The sequence below is a fragment of the Lacerta agilis genome, chromosome 12 (assembly GCF_009819535.1).
Source record: "Lacerta agilis isolate rLacAgi1 chromosome 12, rLacAgi1.pri, whole genome shotgun sequence".
Classification (NCBI taxonomy): domain Eukaryota; kingdom Metazoa; phylum Chordata; class Lepidosauria; order Squamata; family Lacertidae; genus Lacerta; species Lacerta agilis.
In genome coordinates this window covers 15486723-15503720 of record NC_046323.1, presented here as the reverse complement: position 1 = coordinate 15503720, position 16998 = coordinate 15486723, and the positions used below count along the sequence as shown (strand labels likewise).

Below are 16998 nucleotides of genomic sequence, written 5' to 3'. Positions count from 1 at the left end.
CAGGCCAGTGGCGGAGTAAGGCTCCGCGGTACCTGGGGCAGCAAAGGAAACATTGTGACGTCACGATGCCCTGCCCCCGGGGCGTTTCCGGGAGTGCCGCCGCCGCTTCTGCAGCCCCCTTTTAAGCCGAAGAGCCCCCTTTTAGGCTCTGCGGGTCAAAAGGAGGCTGTGGAAGTGGCGGTCCGACGATAGAGTGCGCCTGGCGAAATGTCACACAGGCGCACTCAGTCGTCGGGCCGTGCGCTGCTGCTCCCAGGGTGACGGAGGGAGCGGCAGCACGTGGGAATGGTGGGAGGGGCTGCTGGTCACCCCCACGCGCCGCCGTTCGCTCCGTTGCCCCGGGAGCAGCAACACCGCACACACCGTGCGCTGCTGCTCCCGGGGGGACGGAGCGAGTGGTGGTGCGTGGGGGTGACAAGCGGCAGCCCCTCCCGCCACTCCCCACGCATGGCCGGTCACGCCGGGAGCAGCAGCGCTGCACGGACGGGGTGCTCCCTTGGCTGTGCGCTGTTGCTCCCGGGGCGACGGAGCGAGTGGCGGCGTGTGGGGGTGACAAGCGGTGGCTCCTCCTGCCACTCCCCACGCTGCCGGTCACCTCAGGAGCAGCAGTGCTGCACGGACAGGGTGCTCGCTCTGCCATGTGCTGTTGCTCCTGGGGTGACGGAGGGAGCGGCAGCGCTTGGGAATGGTGGGAGGGGCTGCCGCTTGTCACCCCCACGCGCCACCGCTCGCTCTGTCGCCCCAGGAGCAACAGCGCACGGCTGAGGGAGCACCCCGTCCGTGCAGCGCTGCTGCTCCCAGGGTGACCAGCGTTGCGTGGGGAGTGGCGGGAGGGGCCACCGCTTGTCACCCCCCCACCCGCCACTTGTCACCCCCACCGGTCGCTTGTCGCCCGGGGCGTACCGCCCCCACCACACACCCCTAGCAACGCCCCTGGACCAGGCAAAGACATTTTCACCTATGAGACAAAATCAAATAATCTTCCTTGTTTAAATGGGAGAAATAGACAACTTGCTGTCCTTTAAAGTCACACCAAAACTACCAAATATGGGTCAGCTCTGTGTGTCTCTGTCTCATGTAAGTTCTAAAAACTGATATGGATAGCTATTTTTTTAAAATAATAATAATAATAATGGATGTTTCCATTTTGGGCGGGCATATTAAAATGGATTCATAATCTTAGATTTATAAATATATAATTATATATATTTGCAACTGCAGGTGTATGTAACACATCCAAGACTAGCTGAGTCCATGCATTTTTTGCACGTATTTGTAATTTCAGAAACATAGTACTAATACTTTGAAAACTAATATAATGTGTGTGTTTTTCTGTAGGCAAATGGATACAAGAGGGGGAAAGTCTGGTATGAGAGTGCATTAGAAGAAGCAAACAAATTGCTGCCCTGTTCTGTTCAGCAAAGGCTTGAAATGTGCTACCTCTCAAAAAAGGGTACAGTTATCTGGCTTTCTGTCTCTATATATTGACTTCATTATTTGTTTGTATGCAAAGAGGATTCCTTCCCTAGTAGTTGTAATATACTTGTAATTGTAGTATACAGTAATATAATTATTTCAAATTATTAAATGAAAACTAAGTGCTTCATGCAGGTGGCTTGTGACCCTCGCTCCTTTATCTGTCTTCTACTTTGAGTGCTCATTCATGACATGCACCCGTTTGATATGTGGGGGTTGATTCTGCACAACATGTGTCCTTTCAAGGAGTGGATGGATTGCTGCCATGGTCCTCCCTGTAACACACATGATGTTTTCTGTAGATGCCTGCATCCATGTTGACCATGTCATAATCCTGAATGTAGACATCTCCATAACATATCAGGTGTAGATGGTGAGGCTGGTGCTGCTTACTGGGAGGAGGGTTGAGGCGGCAGTGAGGTCAGCATGGTGTGAAGGCGCTGGCAGAGCCATTCTGGCACTCCTGGCTGGGCACTTCCACCCACCGCCTCCCTGCTTCCATTCTACTTTCCAGTAAGCAGCAGCAGCATAAGCTAATGGAGGTCAGGTGAGCAGCACAGCCCCCCAGAACCATCTACTGCTGTAAATATGACCACCAGAGGTGATAGCACTGTGTAAAACAATTCCATGGGCGGCAGGGGGGGCGCAGGTAAGCCCCACCACACATAATTGATCACAATATGTGGCACATGCACACCATTTGAATGTCATTGCCCTGGGGGGGCTCAGCCCCCTCAAACATTTTATGGGGGGGGGGAAGGGGCCTTGGCCCCAGGAATTGGCTCTTATATCCACAGCAGATTAAACTGTGTGTGTGTTTGGTACATATCTGGAAATCTTGTGCAGGTAGTTATAGCAGTACAGAAAGGTACCATGCAATCTGTTATAATATACATATATATTTAATAAAATAATTTTTTATACCCGTACTACATCTTGTTATTACAACATGATGTATCAGAGAACAGATCGGAATAACTATGAAAAGTAATTTTATTTCCCAGTAAACTATTTTTACTCAGTTATTGCTTTTGCCCACTTACCAATGGTTTTTTTTTTTTAGACGCAGTAAAGAATAAAGAGGCCAAAACCAAATCTAACGTGATTACTGGCAGAAAAAATGTAAGATTTATTAGTATTCTTACATTATTAATGGATTGGTGGATCCTACTCCTTTGCAAACCAAAGTTAAACTTTCAGCTTCATTTTCTTCTTCTTCTTCTTCTTCTTCTTCTTCTTCTTCTTCTTCTTCTTCTTCTTCTTCTTCTTCCTGCTGCTGCTGCTGCTGCTGTTGTGTTGCTGTTGTCATTATCTCAGTGGCATTTCCTTGATAGTGGAATTCACTTCCTGGGAAAGTGCAGTTGCCTCCCACACTATTAATTTTTAGAAATCAGCTGAAGGCATGCCAGTTTTCCCAGGCTTTGGGGAGGTAAATCTTCCTTAAATCTAGCAGTGTTATTGTGCTGTTGTGCTTTAATGTTGTTTTTAGCTTTGTAGCTTTTAGACGTTTAAATTATTCTGTGTAAATGGTTGTTTTTATTATGCTGCGCACCGCCCTGGAATCCTCCAGGCGAAGGTTAGTGTATAAACACAATAAATAATAATAATAATAACCTGTCTGACACAGTTGTTTCATTTTCACTGATCTCGTACCTGATTTTTTCCCCCAACCTTGTTTGAGATACAGTATTGTCCTTAGCTTATTTTAAATCTGCTTGAATTTGAGGTTGGTACCATTAGTTCATACATTTTCCTATTTTCTCTGTGTATTATGCTTAATCAAAATTTCAAGTGAACAATTTTGGGGGAGGGGATGAGAATTTAAAGAGATAAATATAGAGAATAAAGAGATAAATATAGAGGGAATTTAAATATAGAATCTCACTTAGAAATGAAACAGCATAACACCTCTGTCACCTTACCATGGTAACACTTGTTGACATTATACAAATTGGTAACCAGCATACATTTTGGACAGGTGTCGACCGAAATATGTGATGGGAGTGAATTGGACGGGAGGGGGAGCAGCAGTGATTTTATTAGTTTGTGAATTCTAATAAAATACAGGGCACAACTGTTTTTGACGTAGAGGAGAGTCAGTTTCACTTTTACAGAAAGAGTAAAGAGCCAAACTAAACCTTCAACAAAGGTATTGTCAACCACCACCACCACCGCCTTGGTGAATTTCCTTATGTGAGTTGCACTAGCCAAACAGTAAGATTCTCAGGCCCCAGTCGTTGTCTGTGATGGCTCCTGGTGAAGATGGGGGAAATGACCAGGTTGACTGTGGCTCACATTTTGAATCTTACTGAAACAACACAACTGGGGTGTGCGAGGGAAGTTTAGTACATGTATACTGATCCCAGCAGCAAACGTAACATCGTGTTAAATAAAAAATATTAAATATGGAAAGCTTCAAAATATGTTTTTTTGTTATGTTTCTTAGACAAGAAACTGGACAAAAACTTGTGGAGGGGAAAGTAGTTGCAGAATTGGAAGAAAGAAAAGGTAAGCATTGGGTTAGTTTGACTTTATTTGGTTACTTTTTTAAACCATCCCTTCGGCAGTCTATTAACACTACGATTACTGTGCCAAGTTGTGTTGTTATACGATGGTGGTTCCCAGTGTGATTTCTCTAGAAAAAGAGGAGCTGGAACTCACCATGAACTCCTCCTTCTCTTATAATGGCAATGGTGCCTACCTGAGAGGTACCAGAACTGGGTTCTGGTGAGTTCAAGCTGAAAAAATGCCCTGGTGGCTCCCATGATGCCGAGGGAAACTATTTTTGCACTTGTTTGCACTTGGCATTCATTCTGATTTGCTTGCACAAAGCTTAGGTGGTGATTAGACCATGTCCAGTCTCTACTGAGCATCCGTTCTGATTTGTTTGCAAGGCGGATATATGAATTTGAGCATACATCATGATTTGCTGGTGGGGTGCTTATACGTCGGGGCGGAGGAAGGGAGGAGCGGTGGGTGCAGTCCGCCCTGGGTGTCATCACTGGGGAGGGGGTGACAAAATGCCGGGTGGCACTCACCGCAGGGCCTGCAGCGTGCCCGAGCCACGAATCCCTCCTGGGAGAGATGCAGTGGCTTGTGCGCGTGCAGGCTCCACGTTGCCCAAACGGTCCGCCCGCTGCGTCCCCCCCAGCTGTAGGGTGGCTGAGTGGGAGGAGGCAGGCAGACTCCAGAGGCCCTGGGGTGTGACCCACCCCTATGGGCAGCTTCCCCCGCCCTCACCATGCCCCATGCATGGCTCACCCTGCCCAAGTGGCTTCCTCTGCCGCTGCTTATACGTCTTCCTGCTATGTTCATCGTATTTCCCCATAACATTTAAGACCACAAAAGTCCAGTATTTTTAAAGTGGATTTGTTGTGCTAGAGCAGACTTCCTCAACCTCGGCCCTCCAGATGTTTTGGGCCTACAACTCCCATCACCCCTAGCTAACAGAACCAGTGGTCAAGGATGATGCGAGTTGTAGTCCCAAAACACCTGGAGGGCCGAGTTTGCCTATGCCTGTAACAAAATCTTTCCCTACCCTTTCCTTGGGGAGGGGGGGGTGATCTGTTTTCAATAGGGAGAAAACTTTTTAAAAGCAGGAAACTTCAAAACAGATGAAGGAGCAAGAGTGTTTCTCCAACCTTACTTCCGAGGTTCTAGCAAGGTGCTGAGTGGGCAGTTAAATTGCCTTCAGATTCCCACCCCACCCCCACTTCCTGTTTAGGATCAAGCCCTATAATACTTAGTATCCATGCTTATAGATTAAACTTTCAACTTGTCTCTTACAAGCTTTTGTTTTTGTTTAGTTAGAGCAGACGGTCAGTTTCACACATAATTTAGACTATTTATCTATCTGATTAGTGGATACAAAATGACTAAAAACAGTGACTAAAATTTAGCCTGCAATTATTGTTTAAAATTTTAGCTCAATGCAGCTATAAATAAAAATTGCCCCTTCTAACATTTCCTCTTATCAAGGGGACACCAAAGGGACATAACCCTATTAATAAATGATCAAGTGGTTTGTGATAAATTATGCCTACAAGTAGTAACAAAAAAGGTTTTAACGATGAGGTGCTTTTTACAAATATTTAACAATACTCTTCTCATATAAGAGCAGGATTTAGAAGAGAATGCTTTCTGCATATAGAAGTATATGTTTCAAATATTATCTGATTCTTCTGGATTAGATATTCACAACAAATACATTAACTTTTTCTCTGTGTGTGTTTTTTAGGAAAATAACATTAAGAAGCTCATTTGAAATAGCAGGCTCAGAAGATGTATTGTCAGATGAAAATCTAGGTTTGTTTAAATGTGTAGCAATATATTAAATCAGGACAGCCATATTTTCAAAGAATTTATTCATATCTAAGTAGAATACAGGACGTGTACCTTTCACTGTGAAAACTAGTGCTTGTTTCTGAAAAATAGTATTATGTCAGCCATATATGTGTGGTTATACGGAAAGAAACTTGGAAATGTACATAGACAGTAACATTTCCACATTTTTCACAAATAATCAAAAATGGTTAAGCAAGGGTGCAATTACACTTGTTTCTGTGTAGATACTGTATGTATAGAACTGGGCTGTAGAAGTGTAATTGTTTTCTTTTTAAAAAAAGGATGGTATTTTCCAACTTTGAGACATACATTTAATTGGCTGTTCATTAATGTGATGTTCAATAGGGAACGGTAAATTCTGCCAGGTAAGGGAATTTAGGATTGCAACTTCAGTCTCTCTCCTCTCTTCCTGGCCCCTGCTGCCCGTCCCATTTGTCTGATTCCTGTGTCCTTTTGGTGTCCCTTCTTAACAGCGTATACCGTAATTATACGGGGAAAAATCTTGTTCCTGTTTCTATTTTCCATTGTTTGCTGTTCTTTCTCTTTCACAGGTCCTTTTCTCATATTTTTGTTTCAAAATCCATCACATACTCCTTCCATCCTTTGTTGGCTACCTTGCCCACCGCCATAGTCCCTCATCTCCAGTGCCCCCTTGCCTTTCATCATCCCATTCTTTGGCACTCGCCAGTACAGAAACGTCACCTCTGCCTCTGTTTTCTACCTACAGTGTACAACCTCTCTTGACTCTTAGAGCTGTGTGTGTTTTGTTCCTCTCACCCCACTCCCGCTATCCTCTCTGACAGACTTTTCACTTCCTTTCTCAGAAGCTGCATTCTTTCTTTGTCAAAATTCAAAGCTTGTGTAAACAAATATCAACGTAAAACACAGCTAGGTCATCCTTTTATTCAATTCAGATTGAAACCGGTTTGGGGGGAAATGCATCAAAATGCAGTATTTCATAAGAAATGGCAGGATAGATATGGATTGTGGCTAACGTCATGTGTGGGAGGGCGGTGGATGCAGAGTAAAGTAGCTTAAGTCCACAGCCAAAGAGTAAGTATTTTGCGCACAGAAATTAAAATGTACTTGAATATTCCATGGTATCACAGCAGCTCAGCCAATGGCTGGGGAAGGACTCACAGTTTAAAGAGTATTTCCATCTTGATACATTTGAACTGTTTTGCAGTCGCAACTTGATTTTAAATGATATGATTGCTAAATCAAACTTATAAAAGATGAGTGAATTCCAAAGGGTTTTTCATTCTCTGTAGTTTCTACCTAATATTTTTTTAATTCTTCAATTTGTATCGAACAGCCATTAAATAAATATATTTAAAACGTTCTACAATTTTAAAAAAATACAGAAATGAAGATAGAAAATATTATCACGGACTCAGAGAGTTTCTTGAAATTGAAAAAAGATAATAAGTGCTTATCATACTATTAAGTTGAAAAACCTGATAAGAAGACAGTCATAGTTTGGCAACACATAGAATTAGACATGGTTCACTTTCTTGACTCAACTGGAGCAGTCTACTGAGTGGGCTTCTTTGGTTTTGCATTCTTTCCACCCTCTTACCACCAACTAAAAGGATAGTATGATCTAGATTAATATGTATTAGTTGCTAGTGGTCTAAAGCCAAACAGAGAGTTAAACCGTCAGTATCTGACAATCCTAGATTTTGGAATTGCCTTACCTAGAGACTCCAGCCCTTGCCCCACAAGCAGAGTTTGAGTGGGTGGAGGAACAGAAGGAGAAGTGATTTTGTGCAAGCAGAGTGCTGCCCATGGAGCATTGGATACAATCCTATGTTAGCCGATCTCACCCCCGCATCCTGGTTTTGTATTATATAGCTAAGTAGACAGAAGGGGAGTCCAATTGCTTTCTGTAAATCAGTACATGGTGGTAGCAGGTTATTATGGGAAGTATTAAGGGGCATCAGAACTTAGTGCAGGCATAGGCAAAATCGGCCCTCCAGATGTTTTGGGGCTACAACTCCATCATCCCTAGCTAACAGGACCAGTGGTCAGAGATGATGGGAGTTGTAGTCAGGGCCGCCTCATCCATAGGGGCTAGTGGCGCTGCGCGCCAGGGTGCCGGCCCCCCAGGGGCGCCCCCGCGAGCCCGCCGGCATACCAGGCGCCCCCCTCCCCAACCCGCCCCCTGCCCCCACGGGCGGGCTGGCGGCCAGGCGCTCGCGCGCTGGCGGAACAGCTGCTGCCGCCCATGCCGATCCCGGGCTTTGGCTGCGAGCCGGCTGCCCTCGCCTCCCACCCCAGGAGCACTGGAAGGGCGCACAGAGCCCCGCTCACTCACCCCCCCTCCCAAGGGGCGGCAAGCGCAGGAGGGAGGCGGCGGAGAGGCGGCACGCCGGGGGCGGCGAAGGGATCGCTGCGCCACGGCGGCCGATCTCCCTAAGACGGCCCTGGTTGTAGTCCCAAAACATCTGGAGGGCCAAGTTTGCCTATGCCTGGCTTAGTGGATCAGCTAAGTGATTGACCTGAATCAGGGACCAGGGCCTTGTAGGGGACCTCTCAAATAATACAAAACAGTTAAAGTAAATGTGTCAGTTGGGCTAAAGGGGCTTGGCAGTCAGATTTGATTATAAAGCTGGCTTTCTACAAAGTTCAGAGAATGCTTTCAAATATTGTACTTTAAAATTAGGAGGTGTGAAATAACAATATCTAAGCATTCGTGGTTGTAGCCAATGCGGGGCAGAGGGACAGCTGCCCCCCTCCAATCAAGTAAATCAATAAAAATCATTAACTGAGGTTCTGCCTCCCTAACATGTAGCCTACCCCCCAACATAAATCCTAGCTACCCCCATGTAAGCATTAATTACTAAATTTCATTTATTATCCTTGGTCCCTGTTGAACTGGCACATCTTCAGTTGGGTCAAGGAACAATGTTATTTGAAAGGGAGCAGGGAAAGGAATAGCTGCTGTTGTATCATCCGAGACTTTTATTATAAAGCTGTGTTCAATCAGGAAAAGGTAAGAGCAGTACCCTTGGCAATATGAGGTTGTTTGCCAGCCCGTAGACTGCTTGTATAAAGGATCCCCCCCCCCAATCCCAAGGTTTAACCATGATCATGTTTACATTTCCCTCCGTTGTCAGCTCAATGCAGATTCTCTAATACGCCCTCTGAGTTGCTGCAAATCCAAGCCATTTCAGTGCTGCCAAGTTCAATTGTAACCTTATTGTACAATTGCTGCCTAATGTATCTAAGGCATATGATATCCATACTGCAAGGCAGGCCCTTCATAATGAGCTCCCAGGCTATTACATCTGTTACCAGCTATGGAAACATACAGATCACAGCATGTATTGCGAGAAATTATTTTAAAAATACAACCCATCTCTTTTAAAGTAAAACATGCACAGTTGCATATCTTCTGCCTATTCTTCTCTGCTCGGTATCAAAGACCAGATATTAGCTGTTCTCCTGATGGCAGAATTTTTAACAAAGATGCAGCTGACAGATTTAAAAGAAAAGGGGGAGGAGAAATCATATGTACAAGGTGAAGGTTAGTCAACAGCAGCATTGCTGTGATTGCGTGCAGATAATAGCAAACTGAACATGGTTCAGCAGCAATGTTGTATTTGTGGCACACAAATACAGTGCTATCTTGGGTTATATTATGAGCAGCTTGATAGCAAAAAAAAAATCAGAGAAAGAGAGAAAGTGAAAGAGAAGCTGTCTATTCAGAACAGGTTTAAAATACTGATTTGATAATGCTATGTTCACTTTTTAGCTGACAGAATTTAGGTAGTATATTGACAATTGACAAATGGTTCAGAGGTGGAATTGTGACATATAGATAAAACATACAGGTAACATAAACTATAGATACGTTAAACGCTTGGGAAAGCATTGTAACTTTAATAAATGATTAACAATCAAACAAGGTGCCCAGGAATGAAGCTGAATTTCTTTTCTCAGATCCTTTCAGAAAATCCTATATCTGGAATCTGTCAGGGAAATTTTAGGCATGAATTCTATTTCTCAAGCAAAGGATATACTTCATGCTTTATAAGTGAGTTTCCTTCCAGTTCTACTTGCATAAAACATTGGGAAGCATACTGCAAATTATTATAATCATAAACATTCTGAGATATATGCAACATTTTGAAAGTTGTCAATTTGTACATTCTGGATAGTATAAAGGCACCTTTCAGTCTTGATTTCATTCTACCATGTGAGTCTTCTGTAATGCTCTAAATCGGCTGAGGTGCAAGTTCATATATTATTGCAAACCAGCTGTTTTTCCTAGTGGATTCACATAGACATTTTACAGAGTGATAAGGATGATCATACAATGGCTTGATAGTGTAAAACAGCCATGTATTGACTTCTAGATATCTTTTAAATATTTATAAAGTGTAAACAATAGTGATTGAGGGGAGTAAAGCTTTGTAGGGCATGATGATTGGAATAACCCACGTATGCAAGGCATCCTATAACCATGAGAAATTACATTATCTTGATTGTTTAGGATATTCTACATTCAAGAGAACTTTTAATTGTGTTAGCTGGCATGAGAGTTGTTGTGATTTCCCCCGTCTTCCCAAAATAAAAGTGTGTTGTTAGGTTCTTTTAATGGTGTACAAAATGTTTGCTTAGCATGCTGACAGCCATACTTGCAATAACTACAAGAGGCTCCTGTAAATTAAATGCTTCCTGCTGCCCCAGTTCTTCTAAATCACAGCAGTAGGGGTATTAGCTAACATTAAAGCAGACAGTAGTAGTATCTGCTGACTACATTTATTAAAGTTCAGCTTACAGCCTTAACTCTTCTCTACTTTTCCCATCAGTTCAAGGCAGGGCTTTTTAAAAGGAAAATTTAGAACTGCTCAGTGGCATGTGATTATAATTTGCAGGCAAAGCATGTGCCACTACAACACACCTGTGTATTTTCCTTGTGTTTCCTCCGTAATAATTGGGAGAAAATTATCCAAACTTGGAATTTGACAGCTCTAATTCAGAAGGATTGCTTTCATATTAGGAATACTCTGTGGAGAGAAGCATTGGATCATATGGACACTGCCTTTGGCAGGGAGAGGAAAAATTGGTATGCTTGATCAGCGTCTGGAGTCCTAGGGGAGACTGGACTACTTAATTTACTTTTCATATTGTTGACACTTTTTGCATCACTTAACATAAAACAACGTCTACATGACTTGAATTTTTGAACTGCCCATTTCCCCCCCCCCAACTGCCCATTCTGGGTTTGGCTGCCCATTAAAAAAATTCCTGGTTCTAATATTATGTCTAGTAATAAAGGGCACCATCCCAACTTCATTAAAAGGCATGCAGATTATGCTGTTGATTTCAGTGGGTTTTGGTAAATTTGGCATAGCAAAAAGCTTAAAGAATTCTGGCAACTGTAAATGACATAGTTGTGGGTTTCTGTCCTGTGCCTGTATTATGCAGGAGGAGTCTAGATGGGAAAGCTATTAGGCAGTGGATATTGAGAGAAATGTAGCATGGGGGCAAGGGTTCCCCTTCCCCCTTCAAGTCTGGATTTCAGAATTGACAGATGGGTTTCAAAGAATACAAGAATTTGTTTTGTATAGTGAAAAGAATCGTGAAGCACTTCTTCAGTGTGATATCAAAGTAGCATTGAGCTTGTGTGAAAGAATCTCCAGAACCATATTTTTACATCCCCATCGAAAGGAACACATGACCTACAATTCTTAATTGCTAGGTAAATGGAAGCCATACCTTGACACACTTGTAACTAGTGTGACTAATGGTGCATAGAGGTTAACACAATAAGTGCAAGCTGAATAAGCCATAAAAAATACCTTTTCAGTGTAAAGCCTGCTATCAGTAGCTTCTGAGTGTCATGCATTAAATTGACTAGATAGCTAACACATCTAAAGCTTTCCTAAGGTAACTTTAAAGGATGACACCAGTGAAAATTGGATTAGATTGTATCTCACCCTAACTGTAAGGTTTTATATGATGCTTAATTAACTCTGGCTTCCAAGAACACAACTGAGACTTTATATTTCGACCAGTAAAGTTACAAAGAATAATTTTCAATCCTCAGATTGATTTATTTGGCTTGTTTTTACTTCAAATATAGTTGTCTTCTAAAAATTTCAAAAGCTAATTGTATCATAATGAGAATATTGTTTACCCAAAACACACTGAACATGGTTATCCTCAGTTCACCTCACTTGAAACCAAAGTTTGGAAAGTAAAGAGATTCAAACTGCACACAAGAAAGATAGATTGGTGAGAGGGCAAGAAGTGAGTGTAACTGTGATAGAGTCTTCTTTCTATCTTTTTTAAAGAAATGATGGTGGTGGTGATTTTTACAAATTAGACAATGTTTTAGCAGAAAAATAAATATACAAAGGCAGAATCAACAAGACAAGATTAACAATTATAATAAATAAAACACATGGTTGTATTCAGACTAACAGCACAATCCTATGTATGGGCACGATCCAGCACAGCACAAGGAGTGTCCACTAGCACTTCTCTGTCCTCTCTACCCCATTCCAACCCACTGCCTAACTCAAAAAACTGTTCTGGTGTTTTTGAGAACCCTCACAACTGATTTTTCTTTTGGGGGGAATGGAGGATGGAAGTGCCATTGCACTAACAGAGGCTACAGGTGAATGTACGTAATTGGATCTCATGACTAAGGCAGAGGGCCTTCTCAGTAGTGGCACCTGCCCTGTGGAATGCCCTCCCATCAGATGTCAAGGAAATAAACAACTATCTGACTTTTAGAAGACATCTGCAGGCAGCTCAGTTTAAGGATGTTATTAGTGTTTGATGTTTTATTGTGTTTTTAATATTCTGTTGGGAGCCACCCAGAGTGTCTGGGGAAACCAAGCCAGATGGGCGGGGTATAAATAAATTGTTGTTGTTACATTAATTTCAGTGGGTCTACTCTGAGTAAAGGTTAGTTGGATGCAACCCAATAGTTTTGTAAATGATTTCAGGTTTTTTTTGGGGGGGGGGTTCCCCCATATAATCTTTACCTGTAACTTAAATGCAATTAATTAATTTTACATAAAATTTACATTAATAATTTATTTTTATTCATGCTTGGAATGTTATCTGTCCTCCAATACTTTGTGTACATTATTCTACCCATTTTAATCACGTGTGCAATCATTTCACACTGTCAACGAAAGATTTTGTCTTTTGTTGCCCAAGTTAGTGAAATTTATATTTAGATTAACTCTACCACAAATCAGATCATTCTGTTTGTTGCTATTTTAATATAAGACCAAAACTGCATGCTGTGTGTCTGCCAAATATGATAAGAAGTTACTATTTTTGTTTACATTTCCAAATAGGATTTTAATTACTAGTAATTTCTATCTGCAATTTATTTTAACTGAAACAGTTGGAATAATGTTCATTAACTCTGTTTTGGCACCAATGCACTAATTTAATCTAACTATTTGCTCCAGTTGGTTGAGTCGTAGGATCTGTCTTTCACATGGCCATCCTAACCATGTCTACTCAAAAGTAAGCCCTGTTGAATTATGTGGGTCTTACTTCCCAGGTAAGTGAGGTTAGAATTGCATCCTTAAATTGTTAAGTGATGGATACAAATGGGGTTTCCACCGGACGCCCGTCAGGTTGACCCCAGTGGGAGCACTTGACTTCATTTTGTTGCATAGGAGTACAGTGCTATCTTGGTTCTCAAACTTAATCTGTTCTCGAAGTCCATTCCAAGACCAAAGTGTTCCAAAACCAAGGCGCGCTTTCCCATAGAAAGTAATGCAAAATGGATTAATCCATTCCTGACTTTTAAAAACAACCCCTAAAACAGCAATTTAACATTAATTTTACTTTCTAACGAGACCATTGATCCATAAAATGAAAGCAATAATCAATGTACTGTACTATAAAATAAATAAGACAGCATTGTAGATGATAAAAATTAAAATTGCTTCTTTTTCCTTACCTGCACTGATGATAGTCATTGTTTGAATGGGGGGCTTTTATCCATTTCCGCAGTTGCACAATCAATCCACCAGTAGCTGAACTGGGTTACACACAGTCACAAAAACGAGTTAACTGAAAAAGCCTCAAAGACAAAAATGCAAAATAAATAGCAAAAACAAAAGTGCCAAACTCAATCCGTTCCGGCAGTCCGTTTGACTTCCAAAATGTTTGAAAACCAAGGTGCTGCTTCTTATTGGTGTAGGTACCCTGGAAACAATAGCTGACAGCCGCATTGGACATTCGGCTTCCAAAAAGTGTTCCAAAACCGAAACACTTACTTCCGGGTTTTCGGCATTTGAGAACCAAAACATTTGAGAACCAAGGTACCACTGTAATGTCATAGGAAACACTTTTCTTTTCGTATCTAGAATTAGGATGTTTGCCTGTTCCACTTAACACTTGTAGTCCAAGCAGTTGACTGAGCAGTAAATAGCATTGCATAAATGTACAATGTATACATTAGCTAAATTATTAATATTGCCATTTTTATTAGTTGTTTCTGAGACAGAAATGATACTAAAAGAATTGGACCACATTCTCAAGCATGTTGCAGCCCCCTCCTACCCACCTTTGGCATCATTTGTGGATGGAGAGAACAATAATGGGAGAGAAGAGGTATAAATTATTCATAGTTTCTCTACTAATTACTAATGATTGGAAAAACCACTTTAGTAGAATCCTTATTTTTGGCTAAGAAACACAACCTGAAATATTTACTAATCTTTTACTGTACTTACAAAAAGCATCCACACCAGGCGCTAAAGGGTTGTATATTAGGGAATTATAAGACTGTTTGAAAAATGAAATAGTTAAAAGTTTACGCCCTGCAATAAGTAGAAGTACATGCATCTGACAAGACCATTTTTGAAATTAATATTTATCACTGGGATCCCAGACCAGGGAAGCTGCAATCACTGATAACCTTGTTGTTATTTGCATTGCATATATCTGCATACAAACAGGCAAAACAGCTACCACTATAATACTCCTCTGCCAAGCCAAGTTCCATATTTTTTAAAGGGGTAGAGAAACTTGCAGCACTTTGAGAATTTTTTGATATTTTTTATGGAAGGAGGAAGGAAGGGTAAAATATAAAATAAATTATCATCATTATTATTACAATATAATTCCTGATCATTTTCCAGACATGCTAGAGAACAAACCTGCAACATTACAATTACCGGTATTTAGATACTTATGTAGCATTTTAGCAACTTCAGCCTAGTGCATGCATTCAAAAGCTACTCTATGCAAAGTGTTCTGACTGTTTCCAAGAACGCACAGAAAATGTAAATTACGTTGTAGTTCATAGAAGGACTTGTACTAGCAGTGGACCTTAGTAATATGCCACCCTGTGTAAGGCCAACATTTGACGCCCTCCTCCCAGCCCTCATGGCACTGGCTTAAGCCCAACTTTGGGAAGGAGACACAAGGCTCTGGCAGGGTCATAGAGCCCTCCTACCTCCATCCCAAAGCCCAATAAGTGATTGCCCAGCTTTGGGAAGGAGGCAAGACGATTCTAGGACCCTGTCAGAGCCCTCACACCTCCTTCCTGAAGCTGGACAAATGCTTGCACCAGGCTTTGAGAAAGTGCCCTCCTCGGCTATGCCCTAGATCTGCCTCTGTATGTATCAAACATGATATAATGCCATTGAATTTTGTTCTGAAATTTGCACAACTTTGTTATCCGAAACCAGGAAAGTAGCAGCCTTTTAGTTTGAGTTTGCAGTTAATTTTTTTACTAATTGATTCTTAGTTACATTTGTGTACCGCTTTCCAGCAAAGCCACAGTTATATTTATTGCAGTTAATCCATCCAATGTGCTGAATCAGAAAATGAAATGAGAAGAGGGATTATAACCTTTTTTCCTATTGACCTTCAATAACCCACATGAGGTTATCCAACAGTGTGAATGTATAACAATCCATCAATCAGTATTTGCATCCTGTTCACATAAGAGTTTTGTGAAAGATTTAAAAAATAGAATTCCACTTTTCTAAATAAAAAAAGAGATTCAATGTTGTCTGTTTGCATATGATATGTACACATGAACTCACATTTTCAGGTACCTAGGAAGCTGGTATATATCATTAGACCATTTCTCAATCCAGCTCAGTGTGGCTGCCACTGATTGGCAGGAGTCTGCCCAACCCAGGACTGGAAGTTGAACCTGGGATCTTTTGCATGCAAACAATGTGCTCTGAGCTGTGTCGCACTCAATTTTCTTCCATACATTTTACAGTATGGAGATTTGAAGGTTAATTTACCTTAAAACATAAATTAGGAAACAATGACCATGATCCAGCACTAGTTGATTACAACTATTTTAATGCAAGAAGAGCTTCTGGACAAGAAGAGTCATAATTCCCATCTGCATTAGAAGAAATAATAATAATAATAATAATAATAATAATAATAATAATAATAATGCACTACTAGCTGATACTAGATAAACAACTGCATTCAGATTGGTGTTCCATGTGTATGTCTGCTTCTGTTGGTAGCTCTCCATTCCTCTATCAGGTGAAGATCATCTGTTGCAAAATTGTATTTAATTTTAGAATATGAATATTTCCCCCCTTTTAGGTAGCTAACTTCTGCCTGGAGTATACTGAAAAAAGGCCAATGGAAATCAACGCCCAAGAGGACTGTATTATAATTGATGGAAAAGCTTTCAAGGCTGGAGAGTGCATTGAGAGTATAACAGACAGGTTTAAGGAAATAGAGTCTTTAATGGCTGAATTCCAAGACAGCTTGTAGCGCTGATAAGAGAGAACCTATTATACTATTTACAGCTTTAGAGTGCATTCTTTTTCACATATAGAGGGAGATCCTTAACAGCAGTTCAACAATATAGTTACTGTGAAGTTTAACAATATATATTTTTTGGCTGCTCATTGATAAAATTGATATGAAACTTAGTCTGTGTTCAGATTAAAAAGTGGAATCCAATAGCACAGTCATGGACGTTTAGATGTCTTCCCCTGACAATTATTTTCTCTCTCTCTGGTTTTAAGCAAATTGTAGATTTCTATAAATCAGAATGAAATAAAGAGCTATCTTACTTGAATATAGAGAGATTATAAGCATTGTATTTCTCAGGCTTTCCAAAAAATAAGAGTTATTTGCAACTCTTCAGGAAGTCATATAAAAATATCTTATAGGAATTTTTAGCTGGAAATTTCAGTTTTACAT

At 41.2% G+C, this 16998-nt stretch overlaps 1 protein-coding gene across 1 annotated transcript in view; it reads left to right on the top strand.

The window, feature by feature from the left end:
• The window catches only part of ZCWPW2 (zinc finger CW-type and PWWP domain containing 2), a 41047-nt gene extending 24456 nt beyond the window's left edge, over positions 1 to 16591 (top strand). Inside the window, exons 4-9 of the mRNA XM_033165927.1 lie at positions 1339 to 1453; positions 2540 to 2598; positions 3923 to 3984; positions 5714 to 5781; positions 14297 to 14418; positions 16390 to 16591. Coding sequence (XP_033021818.1) covers positions 1339 to 1453; positions 2540 to 2598; positions 3923 to 3984; positions 5714 to 5781; positions 14297 to 14418; positions 16390 to 16563 — 600 coding nt within the window. The 3' untranslated portion in view covers positions 16564 to 16591. The remainder of the gene's footprint in view (positions 1 to 1338; positions 1454 to 2539; positions 2599 to 3922; positions 3985 to 5713; positions 5782 to 14296; positions 14419 to 16389) is intronic.
• The last annotated feature ends 407 nt before the right edge of the window (positions 16592 to 16998 follow it).